General features: G+C 40.9%; 1 protein-coding gene across 16 annotated transcripts in view; it reads left to right on the top strand.

Moving 5' to 3' along the window:
* Positions 1 to 3,657: 3,657 nt before the first annotated feature.
* The window catches only part of DCUN1D4 (defective in cullin neddylation 1 domain containing 4), a 42,628-nt gene continuing 25,886 nt past the window's right edge, over positions 3,658 to 20,399 (top strand). For 2 of the 16 annotated variants that reach the window (XM_087735507.1, XM_087735508.1), the window contains exons 1-4: positions 3,662 to 3,794; positions 13,564 to 13,634; positions 14,591 to 14,630; positions 18,404 to 18,573. Coding sequence is in view for 6 of the 16 variants with exons in the window: in XM_087735500.1 (XP_087591626.1) it covers positions 3,770 to 3,794; positions 13,564 to 13,634; positions 14,591 to 14,630 (136 nt within the window). In the remaining 10 variants the exon portion in view is untranslated. Of the gene's footprint in view, positions 3,795 to 3,817; positions 4,004 to 13,563; positions 13,635 to 13,941; positions 14,140 to 14,590; positions 14,631 to 18,403; positions 18,574 to 20,399 lie in introns of those variants that run through there. The other 14 variants (XM_087735500.1, XM_087735502.1, XM_087735511.1 and 11 more) reach the window with 13 other exon arrangements.

A 20,399-nucleotide genomic window follows, 5' to 3' on the forward strand; every position in this document is an offset into this window, starting at 1 on the left:
TGACTTAATGAGGAGTGGTTTGAAAGCCGTCGCATAATCTGCAGCTGCTGCTTTCTGCCACCTGAGGTCCTCTCTGATCCCTGATCGGGGCTGCTCTGCTGGTCCCACGCAGGAACAAGGCGCAGTTCAGGTGTTTCATTGTAACTCTGGCGGTGAAAAATCAGGAGCATTACATGAAGCTGTTTGTATTGACTCGGGTACCAGTTACTTTTCCATATCTGCAAATGATTTAGAACTGTGATTGCTGGGCTTCTGGTAGACAATTTGTTTCTTTTCTTCCAATGCCCTGTACTGTGCTTTGTTGCTGCTTTATCTGCTTTGTTAATGTTCAGCAAATTCTGCTTTGCTGATTTGATATAATTCTCTTCCCCCTCTGACTTGTAAAACACGTAATGGTTTGTGATTCTCGTGCCTAAAATTAACATTCAAGCTTGTTTCTAGGCAAAGCAAGATGAACAAAGGTATTTGAGAGATGCAGTGGCTCTAGCAATTTGGAGTCTGATACCCTTTGGAAAGAGGGGATCTTCTTTCTCGAAGACCCCTTCTATACTATGTTTCTGACAGTGAAGAAGATAAAACTAAGTAAATGGCTCCTCTTTCTCATGTTAGCCAGTATTTTTCACAGTCTATGGTGTTTTGTTATATGGTTGCCATTTTAGCTATCGATTAAAAAAATCAACACAAAAAATGACACTTTCTCCTTAAAAAAAAAAAAAAAGTCCGCAGTTTTAAGTTCGATCTAGCAATGTGTACATTGGCTGATGCATTTCCTGCCCCTCTCCAGTTCTTGGTTTATTGTTCCTCTCCTGTGTGTTGATGGAAGCATTTGCACATATGTGTGGTGAGCCAGATCAGGATATTCATCTGGCTGGGAAAACAAACAAACAAACAAACAAATGAACAATACCAAAAAAAGCGTTGAGGGTTTTTTGGTTTGTTTGAGGGTTTTTTTTTGCTTTTTGGGGGCAGTCTTGCTCTTTTGATTCCCTTGCTATCTAGCTAGTCTAAATGGTTGTATTGGCGCAAAAGAAAGGATGCCAGGAGGGCTAGGATTAAGAGGCTAATGCTGGAACTGCTTAAACTGTCTCTGTCCTTGAGACAATGCTTGAGCAACCATGACCCGATGGATGTGCTCTCTGTAAAATGAAATATTTCTGTGTTTTGTAAACTCGTACTTCAGAAAGAAAATACAGGCCTGATTACGTAAGATCTGGCAGCCCAGAGACTTGCACAGCAGTTTACAGCTGGTGGTAACAAAGGGGATATTTGTACCTTCTCAAGGTTGGAAGGAAGGTGCGTGTTGTAATGGGCCTTGTTCTCGTGGGGCAGGCCTTTTCTGGCTGAAGCATACCTCCCTTTGTTTAGCAGGCAGAAGCAGAAAAGAAAGTCTCTTTTCTGTTTCCCTATGGATTTCTTTGCAGATCTAGTTTTTAAGGGTCAGAGACTATACTTGTGCATTCAACTATTCAAAAATACTTTGAACTTCTGTTTGTCAAACTTAACAGTATTATTTGCTCTACACTTACAGACAGCAGTAGTTACGGAAGCTGTAGTCTAAGATTTGTAAAGCCACGTAGTATCTTTCATTTCAGACTAATATAAACGGGGGAAAAAAAATACAAACTTTTCCTTAGGTCCTAAATGGCTTCAGATACAACCAGATAGGGTTTTTTTTTTGTGCCACCTTTCTTTAGAACTGTTTCGGTTTACAGCTACATAAGGCATGGGAGAAGATTTCTTTTTGAATATGTTTTTATTCTGAACTAGCAGTCTATGTGCTTTTTATGGTCAATGTGAACAAACAGGCACCCCTAAAGGAATTGTTCCTCTCAATCCAGAATTAGAACAGATCAGATGAATTGCAACTCAGTGGTGCCCCTATTGGGTATAAGAGCTTGGGATGACATGCACAGATGTGAATGTCTGGCATGTGGGATGTTAGAACTCCCCGAGAAGTGAAACCTAGCTTGTACTGCTTTCCTCTGATAGAGATTGTTATTATTTTTAAAGGTGGTAGTGTAAAATATATGACAATTGCTAAGGTAAAAAAAAAATGGTGCAAATAGGAAAATACCAGAGATAGAGGCAGGAAGTTCTACAGAAATAGTTTCAAGGAGTTTGGTGAACAAGTAAGAATTTCAAATAATGGAGTCTTTCATTGCTCTGACATAGTCTTAGTACATGACATTTGAAGAGAGAAATCATTTTCTTGTGGACTTCATCTTCTCTGTAAAACAGGCAGTTGGAAACATAAGGTGTTGCTCTGCAAAACAGATGGGCTGCACTTGCACCTTCTGACCGGTTCACTGAATAAGGCAAGGGTCATAGAAAAACCCAAACCAGGTGTGTGATCGGTTAATTCAGGACTGTATGCTAATGCATTGCTCCAAAGAGACAATTACCTTAAATCTGGCACTTCTTCAATTCTGAGTCCTTGACTTTCTTTTAACTTAACCTCTTAGAGGAAGGGTTTTTTTTTTTTCATGGGTGATTTCTGTCTTAACAATCCTCCATTGCACACAGGCGGTGCTGTAGCAGCCTTTGCTGTGTTTCAGCACGGAGCGGGGCACGGGAAGGCTGTTCTCCCTGAAGGGAGGTAAGATGCTGAGCTCACATGCTACGCAGCGATGACCTGCACGGTGTCTTCCTCCTCTGGCTCAGGAATGGGGGGCTCTTTCCCTCTGTACTGCAAGGGGGGGGGAAGGATTTCTAGGATCAGGAAGAGTAACCGGGGGGGGGGGGAGTGAGGCAGCTGCATCTGCCTGCAAGGAGCAGCCTGCCCGCGGCCCAGCCTGCCGCTGCTGTAACACCGACCGGACGCTTCAGAGCGTTCAGCCGGTGTTGGCCCGCTGCCATTTTTCTCCTTAGGAAGAGGGAGATGGGGGAAACAAAGAACTCCGGCTGCACCAGTCGGTGATTCGGCTGCGCTGCAGCTGGGTGTCACGGAGCGAAGGCAGGGCGCTGTAGTCCCGGCATCTTCCTCCTCCAGCGCCAGCTACCTGCTCCGGCCCTGACGGCGCGGCACCCGCCGCCCCGGGGCGCGGATCACGTCGGTGCGCAAGCACTCCTTTACCCGCACGGGGCAGGTACGGGGCTTGCGAGCCGTCGGGCACGCAGAGGCCTGGGCTTGTGCCGACAGCGGGGGGCGGCCCTGAGGCCGAGGCTGCCTACCGTCCCCTCAGGCCTCGGGGCTGAGGCGGGGGGAGAGCGCGCTGGCGCCGGTGCCCGCGCCGTGTAACGGTCGGCGTGCTGTGGGAGCCGGGGCGGCTGCGGCCGAGGGGCCCTCCCGCCCCGGGCCAGCGGCGCTCCCCCGCCCGCCGGCGGTTCTCTGCGGGGCGGGGCAGCCTCGGCGGCCCCGCCCCCTCCCCGCTTACCCAATCGTATCAAGGCGTGGGCGCGGCCCTTGTCCTCCGTGGCCAATCAGAGCCACGGGTGACACAAAGTGGCGTTCTTTGCACGCGCTTTCAAGGCCAGGAAAAACTGGCACCGGCAAAAGCCAGTCAGAGTGAGGGGGGGCGGGGCCGGCTCAGCCTTGAGCCCAATAGGGGGTCGGGAGCGGGCGGGGGAGGCGGTGCGGGGCAGGCAGAGGGAGAATGGCAGGAGCCTCGTGCAGTAGGAGAGCAGGACTTGCGTCCTCCCCGGGCAGCCCGAGCCAATGGGTGCCGCCGGTGGGCGGGGCGGGAGGTGTCCGTGCTTGGGCTCTGTGATTGGGAGAGGGGCAGAGGGAGCCGGGCCGGGCCGGGCCGGGCCGTGTGTGCGCTGCACGAAAATGCACTCGGATGCCGCCGCTGTCAGTGAGTAGCGGCGGGGCCGGGACGCGCGCTCCCGCCCACCCACCGGCGACACCGGCCTGGTCTTTCCGCCGGCGGGTGCTGCCGCCTGGGCGGGGGCGGCTTCTCCTGCCCCTCACCGAGGAGGCTCGGCCAAACGCGCCGCCGGGGCTCCCGGTGACGGGGGAGGGCGTCGGTCCTGTGGGCGCGGAGCCGGCGGGGAGAGAGGCGGCGTGCGTACCCGGGGGCGGGGGCCCCGTGGCGGCGGCGGGGGCCCCGCGGCCCTCGGCGGGCTGCCCCGGGGGGGCGGGAGGGGCCGGGGCGGGGGCGGGTCAGGGGCGCAGCGGGGGCGGGGGGGCTGGGGGCGCGCGGAGGGTGTGACGCAGTTTCCCCGACCCGGCTTGCGAGCGGGTGAGGCCGCGGCCGCCCTCCTGCCCGGCTGCGGGGGAGCCGGGGCTGTCGGGGGGAGGGCGGGCGCGGGCGGGCTGCAGCGCTGCCGGGCGGCCCGGCTGCGTGGGAGCGGTAGGGGAGGGGAGGGCCGCGGGCAGCCGTTAATTTAGCGGATTCCGCCGGGCCGGTGCAGGAGAAACGGGCTGTGAAGGGGAACGGGGGCCGCGGCGCATTGTGGGAGGTGGAGTCTCTCCTGCGGCTGCCTCGCGCGGCGGGGCGGTGGGCGGGGGACTACAACTCCCAGCAGGCACCGCGGCGCTGCCGCGCGCTGCCCCCGCCCCCGCGCGGGGGTGCGAGTTGCAGCCCGGTACCCCGCGGCCGGTGGGGAGCCCCCGGGAGCCGCTGCGGCCTGCCCTCGCCGCCGGGCGGGAGGCGGCCTGGGGCACGGCCGTTTGGCGGCGGGGCAGGGGGAAGGGGAAGGGGAGACCACGCCGGCGGTTTTGGAGGAGGGTAGGGAGGGCTTTGTCTCTGCAATATAGTTTCTGGCTCTGGTTTCAGAGCAGGCGGGACCATGTGCTGTAGGCAGGTTGCCTGGCCGGGGGGGGATTACACCCCCGCGTGGGTGCGGGTGACGGTGGGGTGCAGGAATAGCTTCCATCCCCGTCCGCTGGAGAGGTGAGGCTGTCATCCCCAGCACAAAGCTGTCTCGGCAGAACGGTGTTCCCCATTCCTGTGAAATCTCCCAGGAGCGTGTTCTCACTGTGCAAGGAGTTGCAGCTCTGAGACGCTTTATTACTGCGGAACTTGCTTATGGGAAAGATAATGAAAATTGAAGCTTTGATCATATGCTAATGAACGATGGTCTGACTTTTGGACAAAGTCCTGAAAGCAATTATGGAAAGAAATACTGCATAAGGCCTGGATTTGCTTGAATCCTCCTGTGTCTCTCAAAATGAGAGACTGGACAGGCGCAGCCTGGTAAAGGCTCTAACTCGTAAGGTTATGTTATTTCTGTAGTGGTTCTGGTTTATTTTACATTTATGTTTAAGGATCATTATGTGTTGGGGGTTGAGGCTGCCATTAAAGCACAAATAACTGCCTCATGTTGGAAATGGAAGGATAATTATTCTAGAAAATGCCTTCTGTTCAGTGTCTTTTGTCATGTGGCCTGTCCAAAAAAAGGTGCAGGTCTTCATTATACACATGTAAGCTACAGTTACAAATATTCCAGTGCTGCCTCATGTAGGATGTTAAGACTATGTAGTGATTTTTTTTTTTTTTAATTTCTCTGCAGAAAACAAAAAGAGTACTGTTTCTCAGCCTTCAGCTGTTACTGGCTTCTCTTTAAAAATGTCCCTTGGAATGACTGAATCTTCCACCTCAATACTTTTTTTTTTTTTTTGGCAGTTCATGGCCTTGTGTATATGTTATTTTAAATAGTAATGTCCTAAATTAACTAACTTCCTTAACCATGGCTTCACAGTAGTTGGATTTTTTTCCTCGTTGATTTAAATGCTTGAAACAAGAAGCATTCATAGCATATCTTTACACATGCAGAACTTGGCTTATGATTGTTTCTTGACCGAACATTTCTTTTGAGTCTTCTTTTTGATCTTTCTTAGATTCTTATCTGTTTTTACGACATTAACTCCATTAATACATTTTTGCTTAGTCTCAGTTTTACTTTCTGAGGCTGAATATACACCTTTCACATTATGTGAGAAACATCAACTTTCTGTTTTTCCATTGCAAACGTTTGCTTAAAAGTTTCTTGCAACTGTAATAACTATAATTGGAAATGTCTTCTCTGTGCAAGGCCATGCAATAGGTTGAGTTAGGCACGTCTTCCTCTCACTGGTTCTCTTCATTCTTTTGTATCAGGATGAGATTTCATTTGTGTAATTGTAGCACTTGATTTAAATTTGTTTTTGTCTGAGTAGTTTTTGTGCTAACTTTAAGTGAATTATTAATCCTGTATTTTCTTTACTTTTTTCCCCCCTTACTTTGGAGATATTGAAAACAAAGACTTTGGGCTTTTTCAAAGCATTATTTCCTAGTTTTGTGCCTTCAAGCAGAAGAGGAAAACTTGTTTCATTTGTCTGTCCTGTGCTTGCCAAAAAGCATTGCACTAGGAAGTATAGTACATCCCATGAAAATGTGCAACTCTTGTATCCAATTTAAATATTAGAGCATTTAATAGTGTGGTTATTTCTTCTACAGTAAGTAAGACTACTAACGAGGGCTTCAAGCAGAACCCTTATTTTAAATGTGCCAGCATTTCTCTTACACTGTCCGATTAAGTTATTTTATTTAAAAGCATAGGTCTGAGGTTAAACAGAATTTCTACTTCTGGCTCATAAAGAGATAGAAATAACTACCAGTTTGCTCAGTGTTTTTTATATATATGTAGTTTTGTGTGAGTATGTATATATATATATATTTTGTTGTTAGAACTACAAAGTTTTAGCCTGCCGTGGGGAACCAGCTGGTGCGACACATGCTTCTGCGTCCCTTGATGCAGATGTGTGGCTGCACAGACTGTGGGACTCTGTCTACTGCAGCTGCCCATTACTGCCCATTAGCTGTAGATTACTGCTTCCCTTGCTCTACTGGTAAAACGGTTTGTAGGAGCACTCTCTAATCCACTCAGTCAAATGTATCTGGGTTAGCTCTTGCCACTTACTTAAATTGTCTAAACTGACAGGGTTGATTTTTTGCCTGAAGTGGATTAGGGAATGCGCCCATGACTTATGCTGCTGGCAGAGCTGCGGGGTCTGTAACTTTTGGCAGAGAGGCAGAAGCAAACAGCTGGGGCAGTAATGCTTTTGACTGGCATAGCTGTTCCTAGGCTGTTGCAGATTGATCGTGATGTATACCAGATCTGCATGGTGCTGGATACCCTAGTAGTGTGTACTTGACAGGGTTGCATTTCTGCTGAATTAGCTAGAGCATGAGATACAAAGTTTTTATTAGCTTTATGCCCTTTGTAGGATGGCAGATGACACCTAATCTGGCATGAAGTTAAGAGGAGTCCTGGCAAACAACTCTCAGGCCATAGCAGCCGATGATGTAAAACTAACTCACTGATGCTTTTTTCAGTTAATTTGATGGTAGAGTAAGAGTTAGACTGGATGAACACTTTGTATCAAATGAGCGTAAAATTGGTTCTGTATTAAATGCTTTGTAGCCCCATTTCCTATGTTCTTGAATTGTAGAATGAAAGAACGTCCGTTCACAGTCTGAGTAGCATGGCATCACTGAAATGTTGTTTGATTTGGTAATACATGCTTTAGAAATAGATTTAAATTAGCTCTAATTATTCACTGCTTTTACTCATTCTTTTCCAACTGCGGCTGGTCACTCCAGCTTTATTATGTTCTGGCAAGAATCTCCATTAGGAATTTTTATCAAATACATTTAGTAGGTACACAAGTGGTATTTGCAGAACAGATGTTTTGCACCAGAAATACACTTAGTGTTAGGTCTTTTCTATAAAAAACAAAACACCCAACCAAAACCAGCCCCCTCCCCCAAAAAAGCAAAAAACCAAAACAAACCCTAAAAAACCCCATGAGCCAGTGTGCAGGGGTTTTTTATCCTATATGTTAGTAAAACATATGTTAGCATAGCTTTTATTTGTTCAGAGTCAATTTAAAACAAATGAAAATGCATTCATACTACAGTAAGTTACACAACTTTTTCACTGCTTAAATTGCTCTAAAGTTCTCAATGAACTTTAAACTGCAGTAGCTCTTTTTGTAAACAAGCCTTCAGATCAAGGTATTTTTTAAATACCTGGGTAGAATAAGGATTTGTTCCTACAGGGAAAAAAAGATGAATGCTTTTCCCTATCTATGTAGCATGCAGTAATTTTAAAATATTTTGTTGCAGATAAAGCGAGTGACTGATTACATGTGGTAATACCAAATGTTAAGAGTTGAATGTGAACGTTTACCTTAAAGTGATATGTGTTTTTTAGTGTGTAGTCATTTCAACCACATTTTGTTGTTTGGATTTTTTGTAGGTTTTTGTGGGGGTTTTTTAATAGCCTAAATCACCCTGTGTTTTGCTTCAGAACGTTTTCGGCTGTTGTGTTTGGAAAATGTACACAAATTTGCGACTGGGTTTGGATACTGCTGACGTCGGCAGTAGCTCTGAGCTTGGTGCGGCTCTGTATGCGTGCGTGCAGGAGGAACGTCCTGCAGCACCGTGTCTGTAGCTCTAATGGCGAGGTCCTGTTGCTCCTCAAGCTAGGATGGATCATCCCACTTCTCTTTCCATGTACTTGCATGTCCTTACTGTCCAGGCTGGAATTCACTTCTGTTTTCCTTACTTTCTGAATCATACCCTATGTTCAACCCCACCAAATCAAGGGAGACCCTGCTTTTCAAGCCTGTTCTTCTCTGCATCCCCTTGCCCGCATGCTTGCTCTCGCATCGGGGACTGGGAGAGAGGGCTCTTCTGCAGGCTGCCGCTGCTGGAGGGTGTCACTGCCTGTGCGGATTCAGCTGCAGACACATTGGAAATGAATTCCTAATCCTGTTTTTGACAGGAATGTGGAGTCAGCTCCTAGCTGCTCTGTACTGCAGTTTTTAGGTGTATTGTGATGTTTTTATGTAAATGAAAATAAAACTGATGCACGTTTTTCTTTTGTTTTCTGCATTTAGTAAGGAATACAGAAATTCTGCTTCCGCAACATAAGTATTGAAGTCTTTCACCAAATGTAGGTTTTGGATCTGAACTTCTAAGTCCATTAATCAATATAAATTGTCTTACTGTTAGGATAATTCTGTAAGTAGACTACACAGCATGAAATGATGTAGTTCATAGAAGATTAAATTATTCTTTTCTGGACAAGTAAAGTTTATTTAAAACTAATTAAGACGACAGTACTTTGAACTATTGTTTCCAATACTACTACAGGTTTTCTCCAGTTCTCTTATTTGAAACCAAAGAAACCAGTTAAATAGAAGTAAAAGCATAAACATTCCATTTTACTTTTCAGGAATGAGTCTGCCTAGTATGTGATTTCCACCTAATTTTTTTCTGAGAAGGTTACAGAAAATTACCCATGATATTTGTACTGAGTCAGATATGTCTTAGCAGGAATAAAAATTACTACTATGACTACTTCCATACTTAATTTTTAATCCAGAGTTGTATCTATAGCATTTATATGGCATGTCTGTCTAGGATAAGTATTTTGAGACCTACTGTTACTGTGAGATTTTGTGTAGATTTTCTATTTGCTCAGAAAAATAATCTAGAAGCTTTTAAAGGAAACTTGGAGTCAGCTGCTGATCTGCTTTAGTACTATTGTTAATTTTTTACTAGGTTTTTAGTAGACTGTAGTGCACCCTGTAGATGTATTTTGTCCAAGCTTTAAAGTGATAATTTTGACTGCAGGAACTAAGTTAAAGTTTTCATTCAGGCAGGTACGTGTCTATGTGTGAGTAGGCGCGTAGGCAGAAATACTCTTTTTTTTTTTTTTTTTTTTTTTAAGGTATTCATTTGTGGTTTCATTTGAATAGTTTGGCAACACATCGTTCCCCCCAGTAAAAAAATTGGACTTGACCTTTAAAGTTTTTTCATTTCAGATAGGAAAGTAGAGTGTTCAAGTTCAGTTCACCTGTGTAATTTGCTTATATTTAAGATATATTGGGGTTTTTGTTTGTTCATTGTATTTCGTATGTTTATCTTAATGAGGGGGTGTGGAATGATTTTTGTCTAGTTTGTTACAGAAGCAAGGCCAGCTAGCTGTTGTTTCTTTTGCCTCTCCATAACTGTCAGGTCCATAGTGTAAACCTTAATCTATAATATTTTAAAAGCTATTTTTAAACTGTTTGCTTTTTATTGTTGAATTGTATATGATCATGACTAATTGACTAACCCAGACTTTAACACTTAACATTAAGTCTTAATGATCAATTGCAGACAAGGTTTAAATTCCATGATATTAGGTTGGCTCTGGCATTTCTTTCCTTTCTGGATTCTGGATTTCCAATTACTTAGGTTTTTGGTTTGGTTTTTTTTTTTTTTTCTTTAGCCGTTACATTCTGAATTATTGCAAAGTATTTAATACCATTTGGAATTTCCATTGCTTCAATCCTGGCTAAAGATAAGCTAACATCTGCATGAAAAATAATTTAATCAACAAAATACATACACTTGTTTGACATACACCTCTTAAAGTCTTAGCAAACATTCCAGCACATGTCTTTTCAGCATTCACAAAGCAAGCAGGTTTCCTTCTTCTGATCCCAGGTCAATAAACCGTGGTGTACTTCGCTATAAAATACTTTTTTATGCAGGAAAAAACCCAAAATATTTTCAGATGAATTCATGTGCTTTGAAACTCTTGTATTGAGATGAAAAATAGCTTCACACATGATGGCTTTCTTCATGTAAAGCTCATACAACCAGCTGTTGAGTGTGTAGCTTCACGTGGTGTATCGCTTCTCATAGTAGGGCTTGGATGGACAGTTGATTTGATTTAACAAATTGCTGCTGCCTCAAGAGACTACGTTGCTCCCACTTGGGAGGACCTTGCCTGTCTCTTGCTCTAACTGCTTATCTGGTGTTCCATCTCCTTGGCGATCTGATTCAGACCGCTGAGCTGGCAGGGTTGGTTTGTTTATATTTTTTGCGGAGCAGATTCCTGGGGTAGGGGGCTGACCAAGGGGGCCAGGCAGGCACAACTGGGAGGCTGCGTAGGCAAATATGGAAGTTCGGGAGGTGGAGGCGGGGGAGTGTGTTCCTGAAACATACAGTTGCAGCCAGCTGTTGAATCACTTGCTTGTCATGTTGACTATGCCATTGTCCCTTTGCTAATTTTCAAGATGGTGTTACTTGAGCATGGGAGATATTATTTTTTGGATTCTGTTTCTTCAAACCCATTTTTTTCAAAATAAGCCTTTTCAATGGTGTAGGATAGTTTGTGTATCTTCCTTGCAATATAGATACAATAAACACTGTGACCCTTTCAGAAGGTGACCTGAGCTGCAATTTAACTTCTCTAACTCATTGGCTGCTGCTCGTATTTGCTTTTATAACAGTTACTGTAAAAGAAGCCTGTTTTCGGTTTTGGATAATATCCCTACTTTGCAACCTTCCCCTGTGGAAGAGAGGAAACTTTGGACTCTGGTCTTCTGTATTCATATGGATAAACTAGTCTTTGTGGAACTAAGGTGTGACGCTTGTTGTATAAGAGCTGTAAAATATATTTGTGTAACCCCTCTAAGTCCATCATAATTATGTAACCTATTTTTGAAGTAACAGCTTAAAATTGTAAGGATATTTCCAGTGGATGTGTGAAACATACTGGTACGAATGATGTGTTTTGAAGTGCCTAGGAATGCTTTGTTTCGAAGGCGATACCTAATATATATATATAATCCTAATTTTAAAATATTTTTTCTATTGTTTTTAAGAGTACCATCTAAAATTGTTGTTTAATATTAGTTTAGAATAAAATATTTGCTCAGTGTTCTCAGCATGTTACCTCCAGGTATAACTGGTTTCTCTAAAGACTCATGTTCTTTGTGGATTTTAAGCTGAGGAACAAGGGAAATTTTAAAATTTATATTCCAGAAAGCTTAGTCTGGTCTGGCAGTTAACAAAATAAATCTTACCTTTTAATCTTGCTCTTCTCGGACTGGCTTTTATGTCCCGTCCCCCCATCCCCCCCCCCTTTTTTTTAATTGCTTTATGTTGAATTGAAGGTTGGCTAAGAAACTCGGGGTTGTTTTTTTGCAGAATGGTTCTGCTTATTATTGTTTGCAGAATGGAACTTTATTGAGCACTTAATGCAGGAAGAAATCTAGAACCCCATTCAAGATGCAAGATCTTCCTATCGTATTATCTTTGACTTCATATAGATAAGTATATCTAAAGTTGGAAACCCTGTCTTTGGCACTTCTGACTTATAGAAATTGTATTGCTGTGGTGGTGGATTGGGGACAATACATCAAGAACTAGGTAGCAATTAGTTAAATTATACTCTCTAGCTAACATAAATGAAATGTATGATTCTTGAAGGTATCTTTTGAATTTTTTTTTTTTTTATTCACTGAGACAAGAGAATTCCATAATGATGTGTGTAACAAGTACACTTAGAGCAGGCAATTCCTTCAGATCCACTTTTTAACTTCATAGCAGTGTGGTTCACTGACTTGGGGATCTGATATTTAATGATGACTTTTGTTTATCCTTAGATTCTAGGTGATCTTAAGTGTATTTTGAGAGCATTTGTTTGAAATGCTAGGGATGGAAATGTGGGAATTATGATTTTGACCTTACTTGCATCTGTATCAGCTACTGGGCAAAGCCAAATTAAATGTCTCGCAGTAGAAATGCTTTAACGCATTAATTGGGTGGTGACACTAGGCACGTACAGCTTTTCATGTACGGAAGAATTTTGCTTGAAATACTTTGCTTGTCATATAATACATGTCTCTATTTAATTAGAGTGTTTTTGCGCACGAGTCCTAATGGGGTAGCTAATTTAGTTTAAATGAAAATATTGTATGGTAGTTGGCTGTCTTTGATCCCTGCAGCTGATCTGTGTCCAGCTTCTGAGATTCTTGTTGGTTTGCATGTTCTCTGGCTGGATCACAGTTGATCTTTTTTGTAAATTACTTATTTTCCAATTTTGTCCTCAACACATCTCTAGCAAAAACAGGGAATGTAAAAGAATAGAGAAAAATTAGTTTGTCACTTTTTTGCAACTGAAGCAAACTCAAGTGTTTTATTTTTGTAGCATGGAAGCAAAGTTAACATCTACGCTATTGCTTCTTTCATGAAGTGTCAGAATATTTTATTTTCGGTTTTATTGGCGCTGGTCTTAACAGCTGCTGTATTGTGACCTTTGGTTCGTTTTACAAAAGTCATGTTTCAACTCTGTAAGTGTATTCCAGTCACTTAGTTTTGCAAGGAAATTAGTATAAAGGCAAGTGCATGTGTATTAATAAAATTTATCTTTTTTAAAAACTAGCATTTTTAGTAGTAATTTTAGAATGTTACATGGTACTTAAATTGGTTTTGTAATAGATGAAACAGAAGGACTGGGTAGCATGGAAATTATGATTCCCAATTTAAAGGAAAAAAGTTTTAAATATTTATTTTTTTAATATAATTTTGTATTTAGCTATAATTAGCTATAGTTCTATTTTACTGATGGTCATCCATGCCTTAAGAAAAATGCATATGTAGGATATCTTTTGCAGATTTCACTGATTCCACTTGGTGTTGAAAATGTTGATGCTGAAAAAGTGTTGAGATGGCTTTTATTTTATAGTTGTGTGATGATTTTATTAAACGACCAGAACATATGAAGATCGGTTGCTACAGCTGGAAACCAGAGAGCTTAAAACTTTTTTTTTTTGTTGTTTTTTTCCCCCTCTAGATTTTCAACTGAATTCTCACCTATCAACACTGGCAAATATTCACAAGATTTACCACACCCTCAATAGGCTGGTAATGACTTGCCATTTTCTCTTAGCAGAATAGCTAGGGCTTTAGTCCAGAATGTTTTGTGATTGAAATCGTTAAGTGATTACACTTTTAAAAGCTATGACTGCCTTTTTGTGTGAGAGGCTGTTGGTTTTGAATCCATTAAGAGATAAGCAGTATTAGTAAAAGGTGAAAGATTATACTCCGGGGGTCAGAGTGGAGTTTGAGCACTGTTCACTGCAACATTGGATTTAGATGTTGTCTCCATAGAAGAAGCTTTCCTAGATATATCAAATAATGGTAATCATCATCGTTATCCAATTTCTTACAGTTCTTGTGGAAAACGTATTGAATGAGCAAGCTGTCTTCTTACAACCATGCAAAGAGTGAAACAAGATTTTTTTGAAGACTGTTCCTGCTTGTTTGCTGTGCATTTGCATGTTTTATTGCAACCATAGCTGGAAATGCCAATATGGCTTCTGTTTGTACACTGCAAATTTAGTGGAAAAGACACTGCCTAAAAAAGGGGGTAACTAATTTCCAAGATTTCCGTTGGGTTTTAATCAGTTTTCTTTAGAACACGTATGTGTGTTTCTCCTTAAGCAAAGCCATTTCTGTGGTAAATGGTAAATTCAGTCTTTCTAATGCTGCATTTATCAATGGAATTGTTCGATATATCAATGCAAAATTCCCCATCCAATGGGTATTTATTTCCTCTCTTGAAACATAGTTTGATATGTTTTTGATAAAATCAAAAATATTTTTCAAATTATTTAAAGATGATCCTTGAACTTTTCAGATAAATTTGCAAGGGTAACTTTTTAGGTAAATATGAACTGAAAACACAAAGGCTCTGCAGTCTTAGCTAGATGCTCCTTAAGTAATTAAGATGAATATTAATATCAAATAAAGGTTAAAAACAAAAGTGAACAATGAAGATAACAATCTTGTTTAACTGTATCGTTCCTACTCTCTTGCAGAATCTGACAGAGGACGTTGGTCAAGACGATCACCAGACAGGTATTTAATAGGGATGTAGTAGAAATAGATTGAAACAATTTAAACATGCTCCCTCGAAGAAGTCTCTCTAACATCATTGAAAATTATGTTTTAGAAAGCTAAAGGAGTTTCAGAAAACAAGTGCCAGGATTTTTTAAAGTTTTCTTCAAAATGTTCACGCTTTTAATTTATGCAGTTGTGAAGGACTCACACAGGTTTCAGCCTGTTTGTTAGTGTAAGTACTTTAGAAGACTTCATGAAAAATTTCTCTCACTCCTTGGACTCAACCCATTAGACTAGCAGTATATCCATGTTCTTACAGTGTTTTGACTCTTGAAAGAGCATGAGTGAGAACAAAGCAGATGCAAGACCTCTTGTGGCTATTGTGATGCCTGTGACCGAGTTTAAATGCTGTGCTCCAAACAACCCAGCTTTTTTCTTGAGTGGTTTTGATGCAGGTTGTTCCTGTTTCTTGTGCAGACTCTCAGTCAGTGTCTAAGGGCTACTTATTAGTCCAAATCTGTTTTCTGTTCAATAAAATGTCATCGTTTTTCGAGGCCTTCATCTCGGATGCCTGGTACTAGCTTGCTGCCGTTCTTGATTCATCAGCATTTGTGCTTTGTGACTTGATATCTTGCAACATTTGTTACCTCCTTTTGTGCTTGTTATTTATGAGGTGGTGTCTTCCTTGATTTCTTTTTCTTCCTTCCTTTCTGTGTTTCAGGCATGATACGTAAGGAGGAAGGAAAATAACTTACTGGCTTCAAGCCCTGATCACTCAGCAAAACTGTTCTTTAAAACTGACCATATCTCTCCTACCATCTGTCTCAAAGTTTTTCTCTGTTCTGAGGTGCTGGCTGTGTTTGCTGATGTTACCTTGAGCACTTAAGAAAGTGGAGAGAGCTGTCAGCTCCCCCTGGAGATTTCTAGGACGCACTTGTAAATCTAGCACTCTTAGCTGAGACAAATGCGAACAGATGCATAGGACTGCATTATTAGGGGTTGGACAGAGCTCACTTAGGGCTTATGTACCCTCCTCCATACTGTGAGAGGTGACTTTGTTTCATAGTTGAACTATCTTACCCTAGCCACAAAAGGCTTCTATCAAATATTTTCCTTCAGTGTGGTTAGGGATTTGATACTTGAAATGAACTGATCACGTAAATGAAAAACCTCTGCAAAAGAGATTGAGGCAGGTAGTTCAAGTCAGTCAGAGGTTTTATTGTCCATATGTTAGAACTGATGTCTTCTTCCATCTCCTGATGGAGACTTGGAATTTTCCCCTTATTGATGCAGGTGCTCAAACACAGATGCATACTGATTTCATGATTATGAAAATACATTCCATAATCTTTGTTTGCTTTTGATCACAAAAAGCTGTTGTGAAGCATTGAGGTAGTCCCCTTTTGTCAGTAATCAATCATGACAAGCAGGCATGCTTAAGGTATTTGGAATTTGTCTTATCTCTTGCCTAGCGCTTCTGTCATAAAGGTCAGTATAAGAAATTAGCCTCAGAGCTCTCATTATCTCTAGTGGAAGGTGTTTGAGCATGTTACTGGGTTTGATGAACTTTTTTTATACTGACACTCATGGCTATCCTATTGCCTGCATTGTGTTGTTTGGATTAAGCTGTTTCAAAAGCCCGTTGAATGAGTTTGGGCACAAAATCCCAGTAGAGTGTAATTTTTTACAATGGTTGTAAAAGAACCTTTCAAATCAGGAACAAGTATGAAATGAGAACTGAAAGTAGAGGTTGATACTGGCAGGCTCCTCATCTCCAGATTTCATTCCAGTATTTCTTACTTCTACCCTGTTTTATGTCTCCTTGTAAAAAAAGATGAATCCCCAGTGTCTGCATAACTTCCAGGCGAATTCGGTCGAAACGTGTGCTTGGTTTTCCTCATATGAGGAGAAATACACATGCAAGGAGCTATTTTTGCAATTATGAATATAGTACAGCGAAGTCTCCCGTGTCCATTTTGTATGGGACTTGACACTTCTGAAACATCTTACTAGAGAGCCTTATGTAAATCTAAAAAGAATTACTTGTGCAAATTGTGTGATTTCGATGTGCCTAAATTTTTGGAACTTCTATTTCAGTGTTACTGACTGCATAGTAAGAAGTGTCAAGACCTATTAATTTTGTTATGCAATTTATAGAACTGCATAGATACATGAATTTGAGATTCTATGTCCAGAACTCATTTGAAAGTCATGTTGATAACTCTGTCGCAAAAGATTCTTTGAGTGTTGCCAAACCCATCTAAAGATGATTTTTTTTTTTTTTTTTTTTTAGTTTCGAGGATTTGTTTTGTTTTGTTTCACTCTGCATCTTCTGGAGCAAGCCTTATCCTTAAAGATTACTATTTGTTTTCTGACATAACTATCCTGATTAATGTTATCACGTTGTGGGCCCTGCTTTTGGGATGAGTCAATAAATGCATATCTAAGCTTGGTTGAGATTTCTAAAAGCTATTTGAAAAAAATGAATATTTCAGTTTTAGGTTAATAGTTATAATGAGCTTTTAGTGCATATTACATTTATTTCAAATCGGTTGTTTCTGAGCTAACAATAAATGTACTGGACATCTAAATTACTTTAAGCAAATTATATCTTTTCTAAGTATTAGCCAGATTTCTCTTCTGGAACCAGGTCTTAAATATCTAAGAGCTAGAGGGTGGCAGTTTCAAAATTACTTCAGTGATTTGGGAGCTAAGATGGACCTCGCTTCAAAATTCCAGTCTCCTGTAATGATTACAGTCTCATAAAATGTGTTAGCATTCAGTGTGCATATATATCTAAAAAATAAAGTAGGCTATAAATGTGTCATGGGCCTTTGCCTTTTCAGCTGGTTGTAGGGGTAAGAAAAGCAGGCATTCAAATTCTGCAAACAATTTCTTTTTCTTCTGGTATGTATATGCATTAACTTGGAAAACTCTCCCTCTAGAACTTAAAATAATAGGGTTTTTTATGTCATAACTACAAATCTAGCAACTTGTTAATAGCTTAAAGTCATGATTTGGTTATTAAATTGTGACTTATTTACCTATCCAGACTAAAATGTCTTTAAAAGTAAAAGTACACTTCCTGTTGTCACCTGGCTTGTTTAAAAGAATGAAGTAATGTCTTCAACAAAAACAAGGCTTCATTGCTGTTCTCGAAGCTTGTGGGGGGGGGAAATTACTTTTGCCTCTACTATTTTTTTGTTGTTTTAGAGAAGAAAACCCTCTTGAGTCCAAAGCAATTCTGTAGTGTGGAATTGAAGATAGAGAAGATGTTTTTTCCTTTTACAACAAGATTGCAAGTTGTTTGATGTTTTGATGAGTATCTTAGTTTTCTCATCTTGTATCTGAAAAATGATGATTGTTAACTGTGCTTGTGGTGGTCTTGTTGCATCATTAAGCAAGCAGCAATATCTTTCCAATTGCTTCAGCATTCACAGTTTCTAATTATTTTCCCTTTGAAACATCCCTCTACTTAAGCATCAGAAGAGCAGGATTATTCACAGGCATTATCTAGACAGAAGGTGAAAATTACATGTTTGTAAATCACTTCTGTAGGGACACAGCTTGTAGAATTCTTATTTATTGACCTCTGTTTTTTCTTTTTTGTTTGTTCTGGTTTTGTTCCTATTCTAGGAGCGTCCCTTCCTTGTGATAATCTTGCATATTGTTTTAAATTTCTTAGGGTGAATTTTAGCTCTTGAGTTGATATTTCCTTTTGGTAGCTTTGTCTCCTGCAAATTTGGAAGTACTGAATAGAACGTTTGGCAAACAACATTTATACTCGGCAGGCTTTTGGCTGATCGTGGCCTATTCAGCAGCCATTTGGAGGCTCTACCTTGCAAATGCTAGCTTCAAGTGTTCAAAAAAACAGTGAGAACTAGGAGGGTTCTGCCAATCTTGAGTTGAGACCCAGGAGTAAGAAACTTTGAAGATAATCACATCAGAGAAGCTGCACTTGGTAAGTAAAGTTCCTGTCAAACTTTGCATGAAGTCAGAGGGAGCTGCATGTTCATTTGCAGATATCAGACCTTTGAGAAGTGAAATTCGCTGTGAAAGGCTAGACCTAGAAATTACATTTCGAATTAGAAAGCTCTGTGTAGGAAAGGTTAACATTGATGCTACTTAGTGAGCTATACTGTAAAATAAAAAATTGCAAGAATTTAAACAAAAACCCCCAAACTCTGATAGTTTTTAGCTTTAGATGGAAATAAAAGATAGAAATACTCTGCTGGTTTAACTTTCAGAGTTTGTTACAGGGGAATTATAACTGCCCTTCAAATTCAGTATACTGATTCTAGTAACAAAAGGAAATATTTTTAAAGTAACATTCTTGTACTGTGTTTTTCAGTAATTTAGAGGTCATTCAACAGTTAAAACATAGTGAAGACTTGGTCCAAACCTCAGTTATTAAGATGTTAAATCTCTGAAAGCATGTACAATATGTTTGTCCACCTGGTGTCTCTGTGTGCGTGTGTTTGTGCGTGAGGGGGGTGTACATGTGTGTTTAATAGCCACTTACCAATTTCTGAGCTCTCTCTTCCCTTTTCTGTCAGTTTGAGAGCTGCAACTAGATACATTCAAACCAAGAAAGGGTACAAGTTTTTCATGAGTCATTGGAGAAATTGGGTTATGGTGAATTCTGTTCTCAGTTTAAGCCTTTAAAACAAATTCAGTGATCTTCCTAAAAATGTCCAATCATTTAATGAGGAAAAGACTTCAAGCAGGAATTCATGGGTTAAATTCTTTGGTTTGTATGGGGTTGCAGATCTGACAAAATTATTTTCCTGTTCTAGAACTGTTTTTATTTTTACTTTATTTTTATTTATTTTATTTTCATCTTTTGCTATGCTTCTCTTTTCACAGAGGCCTTTCATATTTCTTTTCCCAATCAAATAACCAGTAAACTGGACAAACCCAGTGGGGGGGCTGGTGGTTTTTCTTGCATTTTACCAGCATCCAATGGCTGTGGCCATCATAAATAATTTTTTTTTTTTTAATAGAAAGGCATTTAAAAACAATCAAATTGCTCTCAAAGCAATGAGATAGCTACAGGTTGTTCTCAAATACCTACGTATTTTCTGAAGCAAGGTGTTCATTAGCAGACGTTTTCATTTATTAAGTTCAGTGTGTGTCTGAGTCTGTTGGCTGTGTCTAGCCATCTGTTAAGTTCTGCTGTCATCTTAAGTGTTTTTACTTTGTGTAGGTTTTAAAAAAATACTTACTGGCAGAGTCTTTGGAAACTTGATCTAAAAAGCCATAAAGCATCACACTTTCAATAACTTATGGGAATACAATTTTGCAGTGTCATTAATTTGCAGGCATAATCAGATGGAACAAATGACATTCAGCAGTTCAGGTTCCTTAGCTTCTTTAATCTGGGTAGTAAAATGCATCAGGTGTACTGTGAGTTTCTGATGGTCTCTGGCTTACCTGTTTCAAATATATCTGATATTGGTGAGAAGAAGATAAATATTATTATTGTTAATTTTGTTTTGTAACTTATTCTGGACAGTGCTTCTAGAAGTATATTCTTCTGATTTTTTTCATGTAATAGTAGTTTATGGAGTATAATGCTTGGAAGGGGTTTTTTTTATAAGTAGTTAAATTATAATTTGAATTTGCAATATACTTAAAACTGTCTTTCTAAAAGATAGTGTAGGTATGGCCATACTTTCCTGGGAGGATGCTAGGGTGGGGGAGCTTCAGGGTAAAAAAAAAAAAATAGAAAAAGGAATATATAGGAAGAATTTTTGAATTGGAAAGAGTATTTCTTGAACTGGAGAG

This window comes from Nipponia nippon, unplaced genomic scaffold, assembly GCF_047370975.1.
Source record: "Nipponia nippon isolate SJK-2023a ecotype South Korea unplaced genomic scaffold, ASM4737097v1 scaffold_6, whole genome shotgun sequence".
Taxonomy (NCBI): domain Eukaryota; kingdom Metazoa; phylum Chordata; class Aves; order Pelecaniformes; family Threskiornithidae; genus Nipponia; species Nipponia nippon.